The sequence below is a fragment of the Scardinius erythrophthalmus genome (genome assembly GCF_964197995.2).
Source record: "Scardinius erythrophthalmus genome assembly, chromosome: 1".
Taxonomy (NCBI): Eukaryota; Metazoa; Chordata; class Actinopteri; order Cypriniformes; family Leuciscidae; genus Scardinius; species Scardinius erythrophthalmus.
The window spans coordinates 55,149,335-55,170,587 of record NC_138221.1 but is presented as its reverse complement, the minus strand read 5'-3'; the positions used below and the strand labels follow the sequence as shown (position 1 = coordinate 55,170,587).

Below are 21,253 nucleotides of genomic sequence, written 5' to 3'. Positions count from 1 at the left end.
CCTACAGAGTAGAGGATATAACTTTATAATACATGCTTAAGTTGTGTCATGTGATTTAAATTGAATAAAACTATGTTTGTATGATTACACTCAGAGCATTTTCTCAGGGTACATGTAACACATGACTTTTTTTGTCATGTGCATTTCAATAATTTCATTACGAGGCTTAATAAATTGGCTTATTTTCAGCACAAAAGACTTAGTGTGATTTAGTAATGTACTTTAACTGTACAAGCATGTTTCAAAGGCATACAACACATTTAAGGATGACCACTATTAACGTACACGATGAGTTAATGACATTGACAGATTCCAAACGTACAGATACTCAAAATTAACTTCTGTCAATATCCCTTTTAGCCATGTGGCCATAATGAGTATAGCATGCTATTTGTATAGCCAGTCGTCATGGGAATATGTCTCATGCTGCATGTTCCTAATTTGATTTTGGCTGATTTAATCACGCGCTGTCTCTTTTTGTAACTCTTGTAATGCTGTCTTTCTTTTTTCCATTTATGGTCTCTGGTGACATGGAAGTTCACTCTAGGTGACCTTGATCATGTAGTTTCATTGATTACTTCTGAATTCATTCACTTTAAACCGGAACATACAACACCCATGTAAGTATTTTGAGACTGCTGTATCTTTTGCAAGAAAATCTAATTTACATACTCATTCAATAAAGTATGATACAATATTCTTACAAAATTAATTGGCTGTAAAACATGGCATTGTCCTTCTTAAAACAGCTTAAACCACCATAAACCAGGCCAGACTGTGAGACTAACTTAAACCATCTCTTTTGGTTTGAGAATTATTATTATTATTATTATTTTATTTTTTTGCAAGAACTTAATACTTCTTACATAGCCTACTAATTTGACATTCTTATGATTTTTTTTCTTCAGTATTTACCAAAATGTTTTTCATCACAAATGAAGCCAGGATATATTTGCATAACCCCTCCTTGTATTTTTGTGGAAAAAAATACAGAAAATAAAATAAAACAAAATCTCACAATGCCATAATTACACAATTGTGAGGGCAAATAAATGAGCTTCCAGAATGAGCTTCCAAACTACCATTAATTTATTGATTTAAAAACACAACTAACTCTGTGTACTTTAGTTTTGAAATGTTCAGATGTATCATTGAATAATATGTATATATATTTATATATAGTATATATATATTTATATATATATATTTATAAAGTACTACACTAACAAACTAATGCACATGGCTAGTGGTTTAAAGTTTGGTTGACACTAATACAGTGAAAACTTGACTACTTGATTTTAATGCCATTCAGGCAAAATTTCATCGTTTCTGATTTTCAGTGCAAAGTTATTTAAAGTTTGTCAACAAACTTGTGTATTTTAATGTCAGAGAAGAAACATTTACCAAAAAAAAAACAATATATAAGCATTCAACTCACCTCAGAGCAGTAAAGACTTCCAAAGCATATGTCGTCTAGTCAATGCGATGAGAGCTAGAGTGCAACAACCTTTTGTTGCAGTGAACAAACAAGAAGAGGACTGTAATCTGAACCTAGTGATTCCAATTAAGGAATTTAATTTCCTATCTCCCAATAGACGTGCAGTATAACAGGAAGACTGTCACACTGACATTCCTTTTCTTTATATGCAATAAAAGAGTATCAGCCTCATTTATTGTTTCTACAAATGAACAACATTTTTGATACTACATTTTTAGAAAACAGTCAACTCCTGCAGAAGCGACTTATTTTAGTCTTCAGTCTATATATATATCAATCTTTCTAGATTTTCTGTGTGGAAGCTGCATTTGATCCATTAGTATGCTCTGAAAAACATATTTACTGTATATACAGGGGTATTGATTTGCTGTGTGATGTTTTAATGTGATGTGTTATGTTGTTTTTTATGTCCTTTATGATTGTTGAGCACTTTGAGCTATAAAGTCGTTTAAAAGTGCTTTATAAATAGAGGAAATGAAACAAATGAAATGTGTTCAATGATAGTCTTGTTCTATCTTTCACTCTGTGAGATTATTAATCCGATGTCTAATGTTCTTTCTGCATTCACATCCTTCAGTCATTTAGAATAACCTGCAAAATGTGAATAGACTTGAAGTTGAATTAGCTCAGTATTGCTTTATAATCTCATCCATCAGTTTTAGGATATCATAGTATGAGAGTAAAATAATCTGGACATTTGGGTAACTTGTGCTCACTGTAATCATGGTGTCTGTAAAGGACATTGAAGTTTCATTATCTCATTAAAAGACATCAGCTGGTAGAAGAAGGATGAGGAGTTCCTTAGACATGGAAACCTAAAACATGTCATGTGATGTGCTGTGTGGTGATGATTTTTGTTTCCCGTTAGCTGAACAAAGAATGTATTGAGTGAGTTATCTTGTGTGTCTCACGTGAGAAAGGCCAAATTATATTTAGTGAAATTGCAGGTGCTCTTTGTTATCAGATATCCAGATTATGAACAATGTTTAACTGTGACATTCAGGCTGAACACATCCTGATCAGACAGACCTTGACAAATTTTATGATGATGTTGATACAGAATTGTTAGCCTTACTTCCTTTGTTAGTGTTTCTTTAGAGATTGTGTTCCTGGGTGTTTCACTTTTGGCCCTGTGAATTGTTATGACTCTTAAAACACACTTTCACTAGTTTTTTTGTTTGTTTTTATTTGTAACAATAGCCTATCCATCAGTGAATATACAGGCATCACATTCTCCCTATCAAAATTCAAATTCAAATTCAAATTAGCTTTATTGGCATGACTTGTATTGCCAAAGCATTGGCCATTACATAGGTAATGAACAAATAATCAATAAAATTAATCAGTAAACAAATGCATGAATACATTTATAAAAATTATAAAAATAATTTATATCATAAATATCATAGTCCTGAACAATTTCATAATTTCAGTACAAATCAGATTCTTTATTCAACAGCATTTTACATGTTTGGAATACATTTTCTTATTCATTTGTTTTGGTAAGGTTAATTTCATAACTAGCATTTTATGTGATGATCATGCATAATATAATTTGAACAAAACAACAAAAGTTATAGGGAACGTGGTTACCAAACAATCATGCTGAAAGACAAAATATAAGATTTGATGTGTGAAAAAAGTAAAACTCAAGGTAAATATCACAAATTTTTGGTTAAAAAGTAAAAGCTAAATTTGATATTACATTGTGGGTGTAAATGGACTTGGACTTAGTGCAGGTAACCCAATGCACAGGACAATGGTGACACACGAGAATACAAATATTCATGATTCTGAAGCTGAAAATACATAATTTCTTTAGATGGAAATGCTTGCACTCTGTCACTGACTAGATATATTAAAAAATAATGTAGGCCACTGTTAACATAAGACATTTGGCATTATCATGACCCACACATATTCCCCCATTGCATTATTATACATTATATTTATAATTTTAGTAATTAATGTAATACTGACACCAAAACTCTGAAAATGTGAATTTATTCTCACACAGTAATTTTTATTTTGGGTGAACTATCCAAGATACATACTGTCACCATCCACAATACATATTGTTGTATTTTTGTATTGCGATATATTGTGACCCGATACATTGTTACACCCCTAATATGTTAGAGAGTGTGTGTGTGTGTGCATATGTAATTTCACACAGTAAATATTGAAATGTTTTGTGTTTATATCTATAATTACTATTTTCATAGTAGAGGTTCTTAAAGTCTGGAAAAGGGTAAAATAAAATCCCATTTTACAAACTTGTTGCAATAACAACCCCGGAAGTAGTCATTTCAATTCTTCTTCCGGAGCGGCATTGGTCGACCCTTTACCAGAGCCCGTCTACGGATTCTCTGCCTTTACTGAAGGCTGTCTGATCTCCCCCACCCTTGCCAAGCTAAACATTCATTTCTGTCTAATTCAAACGTGAGTAAAAGTTTCTATTGGCACCGGATATGAGTTTCTAAAACATTCGAGACCTCGGAGGTTGAGCTTATTGGCATATTTTCACAGTTAAAGAAGGTCACTGGAGATGAGGCTAGCTAACGGTAGCATGCAAAATAACTGCAGCTCTGCTCGCAAACGTCTCATTTTCATACACATTCGCCAGAACTGCTTCCCATACAGCGTGTTAATACTATTCAAAATGTTATATTTATATATATATTTTTTTCCTGATATACCTAAATATTATGTGTGGAACAACAGGCTTTATTGCACTGGACATTGCAGTAGTTATAAAGGCGATGGTTCAGTCTTAGACAGTTTACTCGGGTATCAATCAAAGCATGTAAAAATCAGGCATGTATTTTAAATATCCCCAACATTAATTATGATAACTAGTGCTCAGACATTGCACATTTCATTACAGGGTCATATATAACTAATATAAGCCGCACGTGCCAGCATTGGTCTGCTTTTATTTGTTTTGTTTTGAAAGAAAGAGCGCTGAATTGTTGTGATTTGAATGCGGTTTGGTTGTGTCAGCTATTTATTGAATACATATTTGCATTATGTCCGCAGTTACCACAGTTCTTTGGTGTGTTCAATGTCCTGTTGTCATCCATCCAAAGGGTGGTATTAAAGTCACCATGAAATTGAATTGATTTTTTCTTTATGGAATATTGTATTTCTTATTTATCTGTGCACATCATTATCTTATTAAATTCATGTGCCCTTAAGTTTTAATCAAAATCACTTTTGGTTTAAATCACTTTAATTCTCTGATGACGTGTTTACTGGTGTAAGGGAGGGGGAAACTGTCACTCACATGACATCACAGCAATAGCAAATGGTGCGTTCAAGTCATCTCGTAAAGATCGTATATACGAGTTGAACGCACATGAACACAATGTCGTAAATACGAGTGGGAAGCTCGGGATTTTCTTTAAGCCCTGTGCCCGGTTGGGGGCGTTTCATTGAGAAACTTGGTGGAATACCACAATACTTAGAGGTATTTAGCAGTGATTTGCGTGGTCCCCTCAAAGTTGCGTTGGATTCCTTAGCGTAAAGGTTAAGAGGCCCATCTATCACTGTTTTCCATGTTCATAGAGGTAGTTTGTGGAGTAAATATATAGGCTATAATCTGTGTGTGTTTTTTTTAAAGGCGGGTGCTGGTGTTTGCGTGCATTCAGCCAATCAGCGTACACTTACGTCACGGATAGCTCCTATAGTGCTGGTGTAGACCCTACTCTGAAATAGGAGCTAAATTAGCACCTCCAAAAGAGTTCCTAGAACTAAAATAATTCCTAGTTCCTGCGGTGCGAACACGCCAAAATCCGGGTACTTCCGCCAATAGTTCTAGGAACTGTGAAAAGGTTCCTCCGGTGCGAAAGCCCCTATTGTCAGGCTTTTCTATTTACAGCGAAGTAAGCTAATGACCTGCACAGAATACGATGGCATTATGATATAATTTAATTTGTAAAGATAAAGTTTGCAGCGGCTTCATAAATTATTTAAAAACATAAAAAAGCAACGCACACCTGATGCACATTTCTTTGTTCTTCATTTTCTAGAACTAGAGTTTAAAGGGTCATTTCACCCGTGGAGACATGAATGTGTATTGAAAGTGGGTCATTTATGTAGAAGAAATGTGAAATTATTTTTGAATTTGGAGCTTTCTAGACTGAGAAAAGCCAGAAAATGTATTTTTGGCTTATGTGGATGAAAGACAACAACTCCCAGAATGCACTTGCTTCGCTGCCCTACAAGGCCACTCCCAAGCCACTCCTACCGGTAAGACAGCGCAGTTGAAAACAAAAACATCAAGGCAAGGCTAGGCTACGAGTGAGTCTCCGTGACGACTTTGCCTCAAAATGTCCGGGATTCGGCTTTTGCGTTCTACAGTTGCCATTCATCATGTTTACTGTGGCGAGCAGGACGAGGCTGAGGGGCGCGGGAGAACGGCGCGAGGCCGGTGGCGTGATTACTGACGACCGACACCTGTGAGGCACTGTTCTCGTATCTCGCACGGAGGAGCAGGTATTTTCTTAGCAATGGTAAAACACATCAACCGATCACGCCACCTGCCTCGCGTCTTTCAACCGATCACGCCACCGGCCTCGCGTCTTTCTCCCGCGGCGCTAGCCTCGTCCTGCTCCCTGTATTACTGTGATTACTGATGAGTGCGCCTGTGAGATGCACCGGTCTCATGGGCTATCTCTGACGGAGGTGCGGGTATTTTCTTAGCAATGTTAAAACGCAAATCAACCGATCACTTGATTAGCATTCATGTAAACATTACATTCAGATTCACCAATCGGGGTGAATTCAGTTAGATTGAAACAAAAGGTGAGCATGTAAACAATGGATGGCGACCGCAGAAAGCAAAAGCTGAATCCCGGACATTTTTGTCGATCTCGACGGCCGGACATGTCCGGGAAATAGAGTATGGTAACCCCTACTACTCAGCTTTCTTCGTCCCTGTTTTCTGCAGGTTTCTGCCGTTGAAATCAAACGCACTCGCACTGATCTGTGATAGGTCTGTTAGCGCATTAGGTCCAACCCCCTATGGGCGGGTTTGAAAGGGTGGATCTAGTGCTTGTAGTCTTAACAGAAATCCCCCCCTCTTACACTTCCTCCTACAATGACGCAAAATGACGATTTTTGCGTCATTGTAGGAGGAAGTGTAAAGAGGTAAATACAGATTTCTCTCGTCTCGGGGGAAAATGAAAAAATGTTGCATGACCATTCAATAGTATGACTGGGTTTCTAACAATGCAAAGCTTAATGCAAATGGGTGAAGTGTCCCTTTAAGAAACTTGCTCTATTTTTGTGTAATTAATTATGAGAAAGTACACCGCCATCTTAGGGCTTAACGATTAATCGCACTTTCCATGTAATCGGACTTAAAGCGAGATGGCTTATCGCGATTTTAAAATCGCAAAGGCTACGATTATTTTTTTATGCTCAGTTTGTCATTGATGTACGGCTGTGTAAACGCTGCTCCATCTGAAAGCACTGTGAGTTTGAGTCACTTATAATGTGCATTTGAAAAAACAACACGCATCAAACACCTTTCCAAAACATGAGAAGCATTTATGAACCTCGTCTAACAACAGACAACACTTAATTACATGCATTTAATCCAAACTCACTTCATAACGACAGCTGAGCTCCTCCTTCTGTGAGATGATGTGCCTTCTTACACAGAATAAGGTAGTCGTGTATTTAAGTCATGTTTAATCAAAGCGTTTCAATCTTCAGTTTATTCAGCTACAGCGATAGGGATTTCCTGGAATGATGCGCGTTATTGTACTTCTGAGACGGGGCATATTTATCGTGTTTGCATGAGAGCGCCCTCTGGCGTTCAAATGGGGCAGTATTTACTACCAATCACAATCAGCCGCACTCCACTGACAAGCTGCGCATAAAATAATCGCAAATCGCGTGCGGTTTTGTTGCGATTAATCGTTCAGCCCTACGCCTTCTTACTCCGTTGAAAGTGACTTAAACGCACCGGCCGTCGTAAACACGACTTCCCACCTCGTAAGTACGAACTCCCCAGGAGGACTTGAATGCACCAAAAGCACAGCCATCCAATCAAGTCCCGCCCTACAGGTTTTCCTGCAATGCAACTTCCATTTAACACTGACTTTAAAGTGTCCATCTTCCAGGTGCGTGTGAGACGTCGGTCTCTGCCCGCTCTGAACCCTCCCTGATGGGCGGCTGGTCCCGCAGTGCTGTCCTGCAGCTGTACCGAGCACTGCTCCGTGCAGGTCAACACCTACAGTACACCGACCGCGACTTCTACCGGCGCGCAGTGACCCGAGAGTTCCGCCGCTGTCAGACCCTCAGCGCCCCAGCGGAGAGGGAGGACGCGCTGAAGAGAGGACAGTTCTTCCTCAACAGCAGGCTGGGTGGCTTGGTGTAGAAGTGGCCCATCAGCACCAGACAGTCTGACTGCTAGCTGGTAAGATGAGCATTTCTGCATTTGAAACATTGTAGGCAGCTTATAGTCCGGGAGGTGCATGTATGTCTAAACCACAGTTGTTATGATTAACTAAAACCGTTAAAGGGATACTTTTTGTGGAAATAGGATCATTTTACAACTCCCCCAGAGTTAAACAGTTGTCGAATCCATTCAGCCGATCTCCGGGTCTGGCGGTACCACTTTTAGCATAGCTTAGCATAATGAATTGAACCGGACAGGACCATTAGCATCTCTCTCAAAAAAATGACCAAAGAGTTTCAATATTTTTCCTATTTAAAACTAGACTCTTCTGTAGTTACATCGTGCACTAAGACCGACGGAAAATGAAAAGTTGCGATATTCTAGGCTGATATGTCTAGGAACTATACTCTCATTCCTGCGTAATAATCAAGAAACTTTGCTGCCGTACCATGAGTCCAGCAGGCGTAATGATATGACGCAGCGCCTGAAAATAGTCCCCAGCTCGGTAACTTCCAATGTGACCGGGACTAAGTTTGTCTAACCTATTAGACCTATTTTCAGGCGCTGCGTCATATCATTACGCCTGCTGCACCCATGGTACGGCAGCAAAGTTTCTTGATGTCTTTTGTTATTAACATTAAGGACACAGGAATATGTGGCTGCTGTGTCTTTAAGACCTCATGCACTGATCTACTGTATATTGACGCACATCCAGTTTTCTAGCAGCTGTTACCATTTTTAATATATTTAACATTTCACAATTAAGAATTCGTCCCATCGTCTTTCACGCTGACCCCGGGCCATCAGGCATTCCTTATTGTCGAGCCCCGCCATACCTGTTTCTCTGTGTCAAAACTTCTGATCAGTAACAACACAAGCTATTTGTTGACATAACTGCAACGTGTCATGTGACATTGTGATCCACGTGATGACATAACTAGGTAAACTGCCTATAAGCTCAGCATCTTACATAACTTTTAGTTGATGAAAAAATTAATTTCTTGTCTCTTCTTTTCCTGTTCTCTTTCTCCATCTCAGGGAGGGAAAAGATCGATGGCAGGAGTGAACGGGGATCGGAAGGGGAAGAAAGACGACAATGGGCTTGGCACAGCGATTGACTTTGTGCTCTCTAATGCGAAGCTGGTGCTGGGAGTTGGGGGAGCAGCCATGCTCGGGATCGCCACGCTGGCGGTCAAAAGAGTGAGTACATGAACATGATGTAATGCACTTCTGTCCTAACGAATCACATTTCCTGTGATCTTCCCCTGAAGTAATTGTATTATATAAACTGTACTTTATCTTCCAGTCTTTCTGAAAGAGCTTTTATTAAAAACTAAGCAAGCAGCAAAAAAATGACTTGTACAGAATCTAAATGACAGAGAGCAGATAATGTTTATTAACCCCGTCCTAGATCATTTCAGTTTGATCTTAAACACTTTGAGCATCACATTAAGGTGTCTACTGTTTTATGAATCTCTCTCAAGGTAGCCTAATTCAGCTTTGCAAAGAGTTTGTTATTGAAGGATGAAGTCAGCTTTGTTTAATATCCTGTGCGTGAGCTGCGCAAGTTCTGTAGATTATTTCACAATTAAAGCTAAAGGTTTCTTAGAAATTGTAAATTTGTTTGTAAAACAAATTTTTACAGATTTTACAGTTGTAAAATTTTACAGTTGTAAAAAATCTGGTTAATTCTTAAGTTCAGAAAAAGGAAAATGGTCACCAAAAATCTACACTACCATTCAAAAGTTTGGGGGCAGTAAGATTTTTTGAGTTTTGTTTTAAGAAATTAATACAGGGATGCATTATTTTAATCAATAGTGACAGTGAAGACTTTAATATTGTTACAAAGATTTATTTTGAAATAACTGCTGTTCTTGTGAATAATCTATTTATCCCCCCCAAAAAAAAGAAAAAAAAGATTTTTGTTAGTCCCTTTGGAGTTGTAAGTTTACTTTACTATTATTCCTCCTCTATGGGAGTCAATGGCATCCCTATGAACCGTGAAAAGGATAGTCAGGGGGCCAATTCTGAAAAGGGCTTCCGTTAAGACTTTTGCGGACATGTTTTGGTACAAGCTGTCACCCTATTTTTTTAGTTAGAAGACACCCATAGGTAAGATATTAGGGTGGTTGTCAAGCTGAATTTTTTTTTTTGTGACTTGTACAAGCAATTTCAGGCCAATTTTTTGGTTTCCTGCTCAACACGACATGCCAACAGTAAATGTTGAATATCTCCACAACCACAAGGACCATATTCATAAAAATGGTATCAAATAAAAGCCAACACTCATGGGATGTCTGCTGAAGTGTCAGAATGAACATTTATTGTACAGTGTAAGAGACAACAGAACTAGAACATGAAAAAAACTATCTCCGCCTAAAGAGAACCAGTTTTCAAAGTGAATATCAGCTTGGAAACATAACCTAGTATCCCAAAACCTCTATCAATCAGTACCCATATCTATGGGAATGAGTCAAGCCAAGTTTAAAGCTTGTAGGGAGAGACAGTGCAATGCTGCACAAGTTATAATACTTTAATGTTAAGGCGGAAATTTAGAACTGTAGATGATGGTCTATGGTGCTATTTGACTTAATTAGTGTACCAGGTTGTAACACAAATTATATTACATTCACATATCACTATAGTTATTAATTCCATCCTAACAAAACTGCTCTCTCACTTCTTTAGGGTTGGGGGTTAGTAACTAGTTAGTAGTAATAACTATGTAATAGTCGTATGGCAAAGGTATGTTTTTCCCCATCAAAGCAGTGGCTCTCAGGTTGGCAGAGGTTGGCTCTCAGGTTGTCAGTCTCATCCCTTTGAGACTGAATGGATTGAATAAGCAAGGTCAAGCTAAGCGCAATGCAAATAATGGTGTGTGTCTATTATATTGCAAAAATATTGCACAATATTATACTACAATAATCTCCAGAAAGAGCACAAAGACACCACTTCCTGAAAAATCACTTCAATCAAAGGGCTTTATCTTGGCTGTATTTTCCATATTTGTCTTGACAAATGAAACATTGTTCCCAATCAATATCTCTTCCTATTTGTTTTTCTTTGGACGCTAGGCTTACAGCTTCCTCTGGATCCATGTTATCTCATCTGAAGGCAAATACATTTTTCACTACACTAGTCTGATTGGTTTCTGAGTGGATCACTACAATGTCCTCTGACATAAGCTGAGGGCTTTGCTATCTAACAAACTTATTAACGATTTTAGCTATAGCAGACTGTAAAATAGGCTGCTGTGCAGCAAATAAATTAAAAACAATATTTCCATTACACATCTGCACAAAACTTAATTTACCTATTAGTAAGTAAGCTAGTAATTATGAAAGTAAATTAGCCTAGCTATACACTCACCTAAAGGATTATTAGGAACACCTATTCAATTTCTCATTAATGCAATTATCTAATCAACCAATCACATGGCAGTTGCTTCAATGCATTTAGGGGTGTGGTCCTGGTCAAGACAATCTCCTGAACTCCAAACTGAATGTCAGAATGGGAAAGAAAGGTGATAAGCAATTTTGAACGTGGCATGGTTGTTGGTGCCAGACGGGCCGGTCTGAGTATTTCACAATCTGCTCAGTTACTGGGATTTTCATGCACAACCATTTCTAGGGTTTAAAAAGAATGGTGTGAAAAGGGAAAAACATCCAGTATGCGGCAGTCCTGTGGGGGCGAAAATGCCTTGTTGATGCTAGAGGTCAGAGGAGGATGGGCCGACTGATTCAAGCTGATAGAAGAGCAACTTTGACTGAAATAACCACTCGTTACAACCGAGGTATGCAGCAAAGCATTTGTGAAGCCACAACACGCACAACCTTGAGGCGGATGGGCTACAACAGCAGAAGACCCCACCAGGTACCACTCATCTCCACTACAAATAGGAAAAAGAGGCTACAATTTGCACGAGCTCACCAAAATTGGACAGTTGAAGACTGGAAAAATGTTGCCTGGTCTGATGAGTCTCGATTTCTGTTGAGACATTCAGATGGTAGAGTCAGAATTTGACGTAAACAGAATGAGAACATGGATCCATCATGCCTTGTTACCACTGTGCAGGGTGGTGGTGGTGGTGTAATGGTGTGGGGGATGTTTTCTTGGCACACTTTAGGCCCCTTAGTGCCAATTGGACATCGTTTAAATGCCACGGCCTACCTGAGCATTGTTTCTGACCATGTCCATCCCTTTATGACCACCATGTACCCATCCTCTGATGGCTACTTCCAGCAGGATAATGCACCATGTCACAAAGTTCGAATCATTTCAAATTGGTTTCTTGAACATGACAATGAGTTCACTGTACTAAAATGGCCCCCACAGTCACCAGATCTCAACCCAATAGAGCATCTTTGGGATGTGGTGGAACGGGAGCTTCGTGCCCTGGATGTGCATCCTACAAATCTCCATCAACTGCAAGATGCTATCCTATCAATATGGGCCAACATTTCTAAAGAATAAGGGTGTCACGATTTCGATTTTAAATCGAAATCGATCGAAATTAATGCTCAATCTCGATTATCGAATCAAAAAATGGAATCGTCGATGCTGCCACGCCCCCATGTCACGGCAGCCTGGCTTGCCTGTAATAGGTAAAACTCCTTTTCTAGAGAATATTGAAGCCTTTATTTTAAAACACATTGCAGCGAGAGCATCATATCTCGTCTGAGCGAGCTGATTGTCTGTGCTGCGGCAACTGCACGAACCTATGGCGAGTTAGCAGTGCCGTACAGTCCAATGGGAGCGCATGGCGCCCTCCCAACCTCGAGCGCGCCAATTTGGACGTGGCTGGAGAGTATAATTCATAAAAAACTCGCCAAAGGATTTTAGGTTTAAATCGACTGAAGCAAAGTTCCTGATATGAGCGAAATAGCACGGCAAGGCAAAGCAGTACTCGTTCCCTTATCTCTAAGGGAACCGAGGTTACGCAAGTAACCAAGTAGCCTACGTTCCCTTACGAGAACGTTCTCTCGTACTGCGTTGCAAACGCTGTGGGAACCCAATTTAAAACGCTGTGCTATTCGCCTGTGACTGCTCTGAGGAGTCCAGGGAGCCAGGTAATAGGTTATATTGTTTAAGTTTCCAATTGACTGAAGATATAAGTTATTGTTACATTATGTTGTTAATAAACGTTTTAAATTTGACAATGTAGTGTGTGGTATTGCGAACAAAGGTCAGATATTATTATATTGCATAAAAGTCTTAAAATGGCATAGCTTGTGCTTTCAATTTATTTTTTTAAAATCGAGAATCGAATCGAACCGTGACTTTAGAATCGAAAATGTAATCGAATCGAGGATTTGGAGAATTGTGACACCCTTACTAAAGAATGCTTTCAGCACCTTGTTGAATCAATGCCACATAGAATTAAGGCAGTTCTGAAGGCGAAAGGGGGTCAAACACAGTATTAGTATGGTGTTCCTAATAATCCTTTAGGTGAGTGTATGTCTGGTAAGTATATAGCTAGTTAGAAAACAGTTTAGCTTACCTGTTTCTGGCAACATTTGATGGTAGAATGGTAGAATCTTGAGGTAAATGTTTGTGTAGACAAATAGATCAAGTTAATCTGTTGTGTGATTGTGTGATTCACTCCTTTATAAAGTTTTGTTCAGACTGTACTGTTGACACCTGCTGTGATCATCTTCTCTGGATCTGCTGCCTCAATCTGCTGCCAAATCACAGCTGCGCTGACACAACAGTGCCCCTTGTGGTGTGATACTCTTGTGGTATTTATTGATTATTATTTTTTAATGATCATGCTTGCACATAAGTTGGATTATATTGCACATTTGCCCAAAATTACAATAGGCAACATGGAAGAAAATGGAAGCACTTTGGGGGAAAAAATCCGCTTTTACCACTTTTAAGAATATAGTGTTAAAATGGACAAAAAAACATTTTCTAAGCTGACAACCTGACTAGAACACATGTTGAGGGGATAAATATTAATACTGGATAGGTTGTATACTTGTACCAAAAAGTGTCCGACAAAGTTTTAATATCAGTTTTGGCCCCCTGACTAGGATAAGAATTTGGAATACTTGGAGTGATGGTAATGAATAGTAATCTGACCAATTTTGTGGTCTCTAGAACTAACTCTATAGCGCCTCCAATTCTTAGGAAAATTGGCTTAGATGATCTTTGGACTGAGCTGCACAGATATTGACTGAACAGATTTTTTTTTTATTCATCTTTGTTTGTGATGGTGTTACTAACTTAACGGGGTCGACCCAAAATTGGTTCAGAGGCTGTATTTAGGCCAAAATTTGATCAGTCGGCATGAAAATTGGTACACCTCATCGGAACCATGATCTAAGGGTCCATGCCAAATTTGGGAACAGCGCCACCTACAGGTCATGAGATCTGAAAAATTGCTATTTTTGCTAGTAACTGTTGAACCGTTTGTCAGAAAATCATGATGTCTGTCTATGGATTCTTTGTGTCATGCCGAATCTGATGATACCGATTTTTGCCACGATTGAACGAACCACGTGCCCACTATTTTGAATGTTGCCATAAATGGCAATATCTTTTAAACGATTGGACATCTAGACACAAAATTTGGTAGGTATCATCATCGACATGCCCTGAAGATACCTGATAAGGAGTGCCACCTAGTGTTCTAGAGATATAAGTTTTTTTGCAAAAACGCTTATAACTTTTGGAAAATTTGATTTCTTTGTCATTCTGTTCCTTGGTTTATGCCGATTCCGACAAAATCTAATTTGTCATTTTCCAACAATGTGACTGTCTGCCATATTAAAACAAATACAACAATTATTTTCGCTACTTCTCCTACAAATTTTGCCCAAAATTGGATCAGACGAACTTTGGACCTAGCTGCACAGAAGACTGAACAAATTTTTGATATTCCTAAGAAATATCTCTCCAAATTTGACCCTGCCTGTGTTTGTTGCTATACTTTCTAATGTGGCTCTTCAGATATCAGATTAACCATAAGCTACATTAGCATGCTTTTGTGTGCTCATTCTAATGCCGAAGGTAGCCTTTGCAGCTTGTTGAATCAGCGTTAACTGAGCGGTGCAATCTGTAATTCCACGTGTCGTGAGCCCCAAACCATTCAAGTCGTGGGTTCAAATCCAGTTTGGCACATGCCCAGACCACAAGAGGTACTGTGGCCAGAAGTGATGCAAAAGTTGCTTCTGTTCCAGACATTGTCTTTTGGAGAATGATCTCATCTGAAAATAACATGCAGTGCATTTACAAATCTTTATTTTGAGTTGATTCTCACTTGAACTATAGAATTTTGGCATCTGTGTGAAAACACATATTCCCAGTGGTGCAGTGAGATGAGCGACAGACACCTGACCCAGAGATTGTGGGTTTGAGTCCCGTGTGGGGCAACTTTATAAAATTGTGTGTTGTGTATTTAGAACCAATAGCTGCGAGCCATAATTAAACAAACCGTTATATGAGTGGCATGCTGTTTAAAGCAACAAGCTCTAGCTTGTTTGATCAAATTCAATGTGTAGCAAGTGTTTAACCATATGAATTGTGCAATGTTCACTAATAAAATCCAATGTCCAAACATGCCAAAAACGGCCATAAGGGGCTTGGCCCAGGAATTGCTGCTAGCAGCTAAATGTATTATTATTTTTGGTGTATAATTGAGTTTGGTTTGTCTCAGATGTACGATAGAGCTCTCAGTGCCCCATCCAGTCCCACTAAAGCCGACCCATCAGGACGGAGAAGCTGGGAGGAGCCGAGCTGGATGGGGTCGTCACCACGGACACTGAACCGTGACATGAAACAGAACGTCAGCCGCTCTCTACAGACGCTCCCTACCTCCTCCAGCTCCTTCAAGCCAGGTAATGAATCTCTGGTGCCTTGCAGACACAACATACTGTGCTTTTGAATGCAAAGACCATGAGACAACATGTGCTTTTCAATTCCCTTTTTAAATATCTATTTGCATAGATTTTAGGAAAGATAATATTTATTTTTTGATTTTCATTAATTTGAATTCATTTAATTTATTTATTTTTAAGCCTGCCCCACCATGGACATGGTTTATCCCTTGTTTGTCGTATCCTAACCTGTATGCTTATTGTTTACCAGGCTTGTACATAACGGAGTGTCTTCTCTACTTGCTCAGTGGGTATTTAAACCCTTCCTTAACCAACACACTGTAGGATTCTGTAGCCCCTTTATTCGTTTTCTGGGCATTAGGGTTGTGCTTAATCATTTTGAGTAGCTGATGAGTTGTCTGAAGGAATTATCAATGTCAAGCATTGGAAATATTCAGAATCTCTACCTCTCTCGTTGTTGAATGACTAGTTCACCGTCCTGTGCCATCTCTCCTCCCTCATAGTCCAAGCCTAGTATCAATCTGTGTCTGGAAAACTAAAGATTGTGTTGCTTTAGGCTGTGTGTTGTGATAAAGTAGAATTATTCTACCACGTGTTGACCTTTGAATGTTTAAATATGATCAGTGGCATTTAAGTCTATTTTTGTGTGTTCTGCTTTTTTAGATTCTTTTCATCGTGTTATGGGCCGCGGTAGTGGCGGCTCTGGTAAGGCTGAACTCCAGAGGGCACGGATTCGTCTCTCGCTGCAGGAACACCTCTGGGCCTTCTTTCATGAGCGAGTGGCGATCCCCTCAGAAGAGCAGGCCGTAGCTCGCCGTGCCGCGTTGGATATCTGTGCGGAGCTTCGATTCTTCCTCCACGCCAAACTACCTGATATGCCCCTACGAGAAATGTACCTAAGCGGCAGTCTGTATGACGACCTCCAGGTGAGAACACAGGGGAACCATTCAGAGAGTGTTATAAGGGGCTTTCGCACCAGAGGAACCTTTTCATAGTTCCTAGAACTAATGGCAGAAGTACCCCCTTTTTGGCAAGTTCACACTGCAGGAACTGGGAATAATTTTAGTTCTAAGAATGCCTTTTGGGGGAACTAATTTAGCTCCTACTTCAGAATAGGGTCTAACCCAGTACAATAGGAACTACCAGTGACGTAAGTGTACGCTGATTGGCCCAACGTACGTGAAAAACCAGCACCCGCCATTTAAAAAAAGCTGTGTAAACACACAGATTATAGCCTATATATTTACTCCAAAAACTAACTCTACGAACACGGAAAACAGTGATAGATGGACCTCTCAACCTTTATGCTGAAGAGAAAATCCAACGCAACTTTGAGGGGACCAAGCGAAACATTATTATGAATTTCTGCTCAGCTAGCGACATTGAGCATCACAACCACACGGCAAACGCTAATACTTTACTTCGTCTACTTTCTTTGTATAACAGTTCTACCTAATAACGTATTAGATATGACTGTTAAACAGATTGTAAACTAATGAACACGGAGAATGCGAGCGCTGTGTGCTCGGGCTTTGGTGTTCTGAGCGGAGTCAAAATAAAAATCACAACAAGCGTGGCTTACGTCACTTCAGAGTTCCTACTGGTGGTGCGAATGCAACTAGGAAAATGGCCCTAGAGCAGGGGTGCCTAATCCTGCTCCTGCCGATCGACTGTCCTGCACAGTTCATCTCCAACCCTAATCAAACACACCTGCCTTTAATTTTCAAGTGATCCTGAAGACCTTAATTGGTTGCTTCAGGTGTGTTTGATTAGGGTTGGAGATGAACTGTGCAGGACAGTCGATCGGCAGGAGCAGGATCGGGCACCCCTGCCCTAGAGGAACATTTAGATCTCGAGGAACCGCCCTGGTGGCTAGTTCCTATAACTACCAGTGCTGCGTTCCAGTCCACTTTTAGACACGCACTTTCGAACTTCCCTAAGCACTTCCCCTCGGGGGAATCCCTGCCGCCATTTTGAAGTCGTGAAGTGGACGAGGGAAGTTTATATGGACAGACCCTCGTTCCCTCGATTTTGACCGAGGGAGCGAGTCTGCTTCAAATGTACACTTCAGGCACCTATATGTCCCACAATGCAACACGATTGTGACGTCACCGCATATCTCGTCTAATCACCACCACACAAACAACTCTATGATATATTAATTATAATTTTTTTTAAATTTAAAACAACCCAAACACACCTATAAACATTTGGATGCTGCATTAAACAAATTCTTAAAGGGAAAAAAATGTAAATAATAAATCAACTCCACAGCTGATTCCAAGTGATCAAGGGCTTAGGACGTTCCAGTTCAGCCCATTGCAGTTTCCGCCAGTAGTGGGCACTCGCAATGACGTACATCCGAGTGAACGAGACGAAGGGAAGTTAGCAAGTGAAGGGCATGACAATTTTGGACTGGAACGCAGCCCTGGTGTAAAAGCCCCTATAATTCTGTCCCATAATGATAAGCAAGAATATAGGGAAAAGTTGGCCTTCAATTGAAGTGCTTCTGATATACACTACCATTCCAAAGTTTGGGGTTGGTAAGTTTTTTTTTAAAATGTTTTGAAAGAAGTCTCTTATAGCCTCTTCAAGGCTGCATTTATTTAAACAAAAATACTGTAAAAGTTAAATACTATTATAATTCAAAATAGCTGTTTTCTATTTGAATATACATTAAAATGTATTTTATTCCTGTGATGCAAAGCTGAATTTTCAGCATCATTACTCCAGTCTTCATTGTCCCATGATCCTTCAGAAATTATTCAAATAAAATGATTTGATGCTCAAGAAACATTTATTATTATAAATGTTATTATTTTTTTTTTAACTTATTCATTTTTTTTGTGTAAATGGTGACATATTTTTTCGTTTAATTATTAGGTGGTGACTGCTGATCACGCCCAGCTGATGGTACCCATGATCCTTGAGAAGAATCTCTGGTCATCCATTCCTGGTGAGGACACCATCATGAACGTTCCTGGCTTCTGGCTGGTCCGTCGGGAAAACCTTGAGTACTTCCCACGTGGAACTAGTTACTGGGACCGTTGTATTGTGGGTGGTTACCTTTCCCCAAAGAGCGTCCTAGAAGTTTTCGAGAAGCTCGTCGCTGGATCCATCAACTGGCCCGCCATCGGTAGCGTTTTAGATTACGTCATTCGACCCGTGGTCCCATCGGAAACGCTTACGCTAGAAGTGCAGTACGAAACGGACCGTCGCCTTTACGTGGACTTCCTCCCGTTGCTTGTAATGGAGGACGGTGTCTCACTGATCGCCAAACCGCATCGTTTGGCTGCCGAACGGCACGAGAACCTGTGGAGGCAAAGTTTTCGTGTGGCAGAAACAACAAAGTTACGTGCCCTTGATCAGGAAGATGGCGGGTGCCGTTGCGCATGTCTTAAAGTTGTCAAAGCCGTGTGTAAACTGAATCCAGCGCTAACACGATTAAACGCAAGCCAGCTCACTAACACAATCCTTCTCCTGAGCGAACAGGAGGGCGATTGGACTCAAGAAGCGCTCGCCGACCGTTTCATGCAGCTGCTTCGTGCACTAGTGGGACACCTAGAAGCTGGGAGGCTACCCTGCACCCTAAATCTCAAGGTCAATCTGTTCTGTGAGCTAACGCCACAGGAAATAGACGAACTGGGATACACGCTCTACTGCGCGTTGTCCGACCCAGAGAGCCTTTTGAGAACTGTTTAACAACTCCTGCACACACACTACCACTGTTTGGTCGTGAAGTTGACACACAAACCAAAATAATGGCAATGTTTTCATACGTGTCCTGTTCTGAGTAGATTAGTACCCTCAATTGTTTTTTAATTATACCATCATCAGTTATTTTCAGGTACACCAAACTCATCTGTTAGTCATATTTTATATGGCCTATCATAAATCATTTAGGTGTTTTTGTCTTTCCTGATGCACAGTGAACTGGCATGAAGATTATATCATCTGTATGTGATATTCGTATTAATTCAGGCACAGTCATCTCATATGTGTCCGTTATTGCACACAATGCATTGAGATTCAATGGAGGCAATTTGGCATGTTACAGTGATACATTCATGGTTTTATGTTCCCCATTTTTTTATGTGTGGAACATGGTTCAGTATTTCCTTGATTTGTTCATAAACACTTTCAACAAAAGACGATTTCTGTCCATTATTTAAAATTAATTGCAAAGAAAAACAAGTTTGTGCCAATAAAATATGCAGATTACCTGTCTGACAGGCAGTGCTACTGGAGACATGTTATGTAAGGATTTTTAGTTGTTGGTGATGTAGCATACTTTGCTTTTCTGATGCTATCGAAATGGTTGAAACGGGTTATTACACACTGCTGAAACCAGAAGAAGCTAAACACCTGAATTGATAATCAAAAGATATGTTTAAACTCATTTGGAATGGCTAAACGAAGAGCAGATGTGAATTTTATTGTATTGAAGCTGCCCATACGTAGAATCATTTAAAAGGTTTAGGAAATCAGAAATGGAAGGATGTTTCCCCTCTTGTCTATATTGTATGAGGATGTATGTGTTAAAAGGAATGTTTGAATGAACCGAAGGATATCGTGTGCAAAAGATATACAAGAGCCTAATAAAACAGACTTAATAGAGACATTTTAGTATTTTTGTACTGATTGTACAGATGTAACCAAAACTATTTATGTATATCTTATGATCATACTTTGTGCTTGGAGAATCGTCTGATAGAACAAAATATAAAATAGGCTCCGCTATGAAATGCCAAAACTCAAAAGATCATGTGTATTGAAGCATTTATTTTGCTTGCATAAACACCGGACCACCTGTGTCGACCTGTGTGATGTAGCAGATAGACGTTTACCTAGCGAATGATATGAAAGCAGCACCGAACCCAAATTAGATCTGCTAGTGGAGTTCAGCTTGGCCTAGTACTTTGCATGTGATGCGTCTGTACTCGTTTCTTCATTTCCTGGTGATTATTATTTTTATTAAACAGCACTTTGTATCATTTGTTCTGTAAGAGTGATTCGTGCATCTGGTCTCTGTACTGCAATAGAGAGCAAAGGATGACAATAAAATGGAGTGAAACTGTATTACAGTGTTATTGTGAATTATTTGTGTCTCAGTACAGTTATGACTTTAATAGCTGACAAGTTTGGGGTCTGTAAGATGTTTTTTTGGAAAGAAATGAATACTTTAAAGGATCATGTGACACTGAAGACTGGAGTAATGATGCTGAAAATTCAGCTTTACCATCACAGGAATAAATTCTATTTTAAAATATAGTAAAATAGAAAATGGTTATGTTAAATTATACTTTACAATATTACTTAACTGCATTTTTTATTTTAAAATGAGCAAAAGAGAGTTATTTCAAAGACGTTTAAACATCTACTGACCCCAATTTAATGGTAGTATATTTGCATTATGTTCACATACAGTTTTCATGACTTGGAAATTAGATCTGTTGAAGGGAAATTAAATCAACTTCAGTGGTATGACAGAAGTTCAGCCAAAGG

General features: G+C 39.4%; 1 protein-coding gene across 1 annotated transcript; it reads left to right on the top strand.

Moving 5' to 3' along the window:
• Positions 1-3,780: 3,780 nt before the first annotated feature.
• Positions 3,781-20,826, top strand: mief1 (mitochondrial elongation factor 1). The gene is made up of 6 exons (XM_081372920.1): positions 3,781-3,940; positions 7,630-7,925; positions 8,946-9,107; positions 15,568-15,748; positions 16,412-16,674; positions 18,632-20,826. Exons 3-6 carry the CDS (start codon positions 8,961-8,963, stop codon positions 19,448-19,450), a joined length of 1,410 nt encoding a protein of 469 aa, XP_081229046.1. The 5' UTR covers positions 3,781-3,940; positions 7,630-7,925; positions 8,946-8,960; the 3' UTR covers positions 19,451-20,826.
• Positions 20,827-21,253: the final 427 nt, after the last annotated feature.

Coding starts and splice junctions, on each gene's coding strand:
- mief1 (XM_081372920.1), top strand. CDS start 8,961: ATGGCAGGAGTGAACGGGGATCGGAAGGGGAAGAAAGACGACAATGGG. Junction 9,108..15,567: donor CCACGCTGGCGGTCAAAAGA/GTGAGTACATGA, acceptor GGTTTGTCTCAG/ATGTACGATAGAGCTCTCAG. Junction 15,749..16,411: donor CTCCAGCTCCTTCAAGCCAG/GTAATGAATCTC, acceptor CTGCTTTTTTAG/ATTCTTTTCATCGTGTTATG.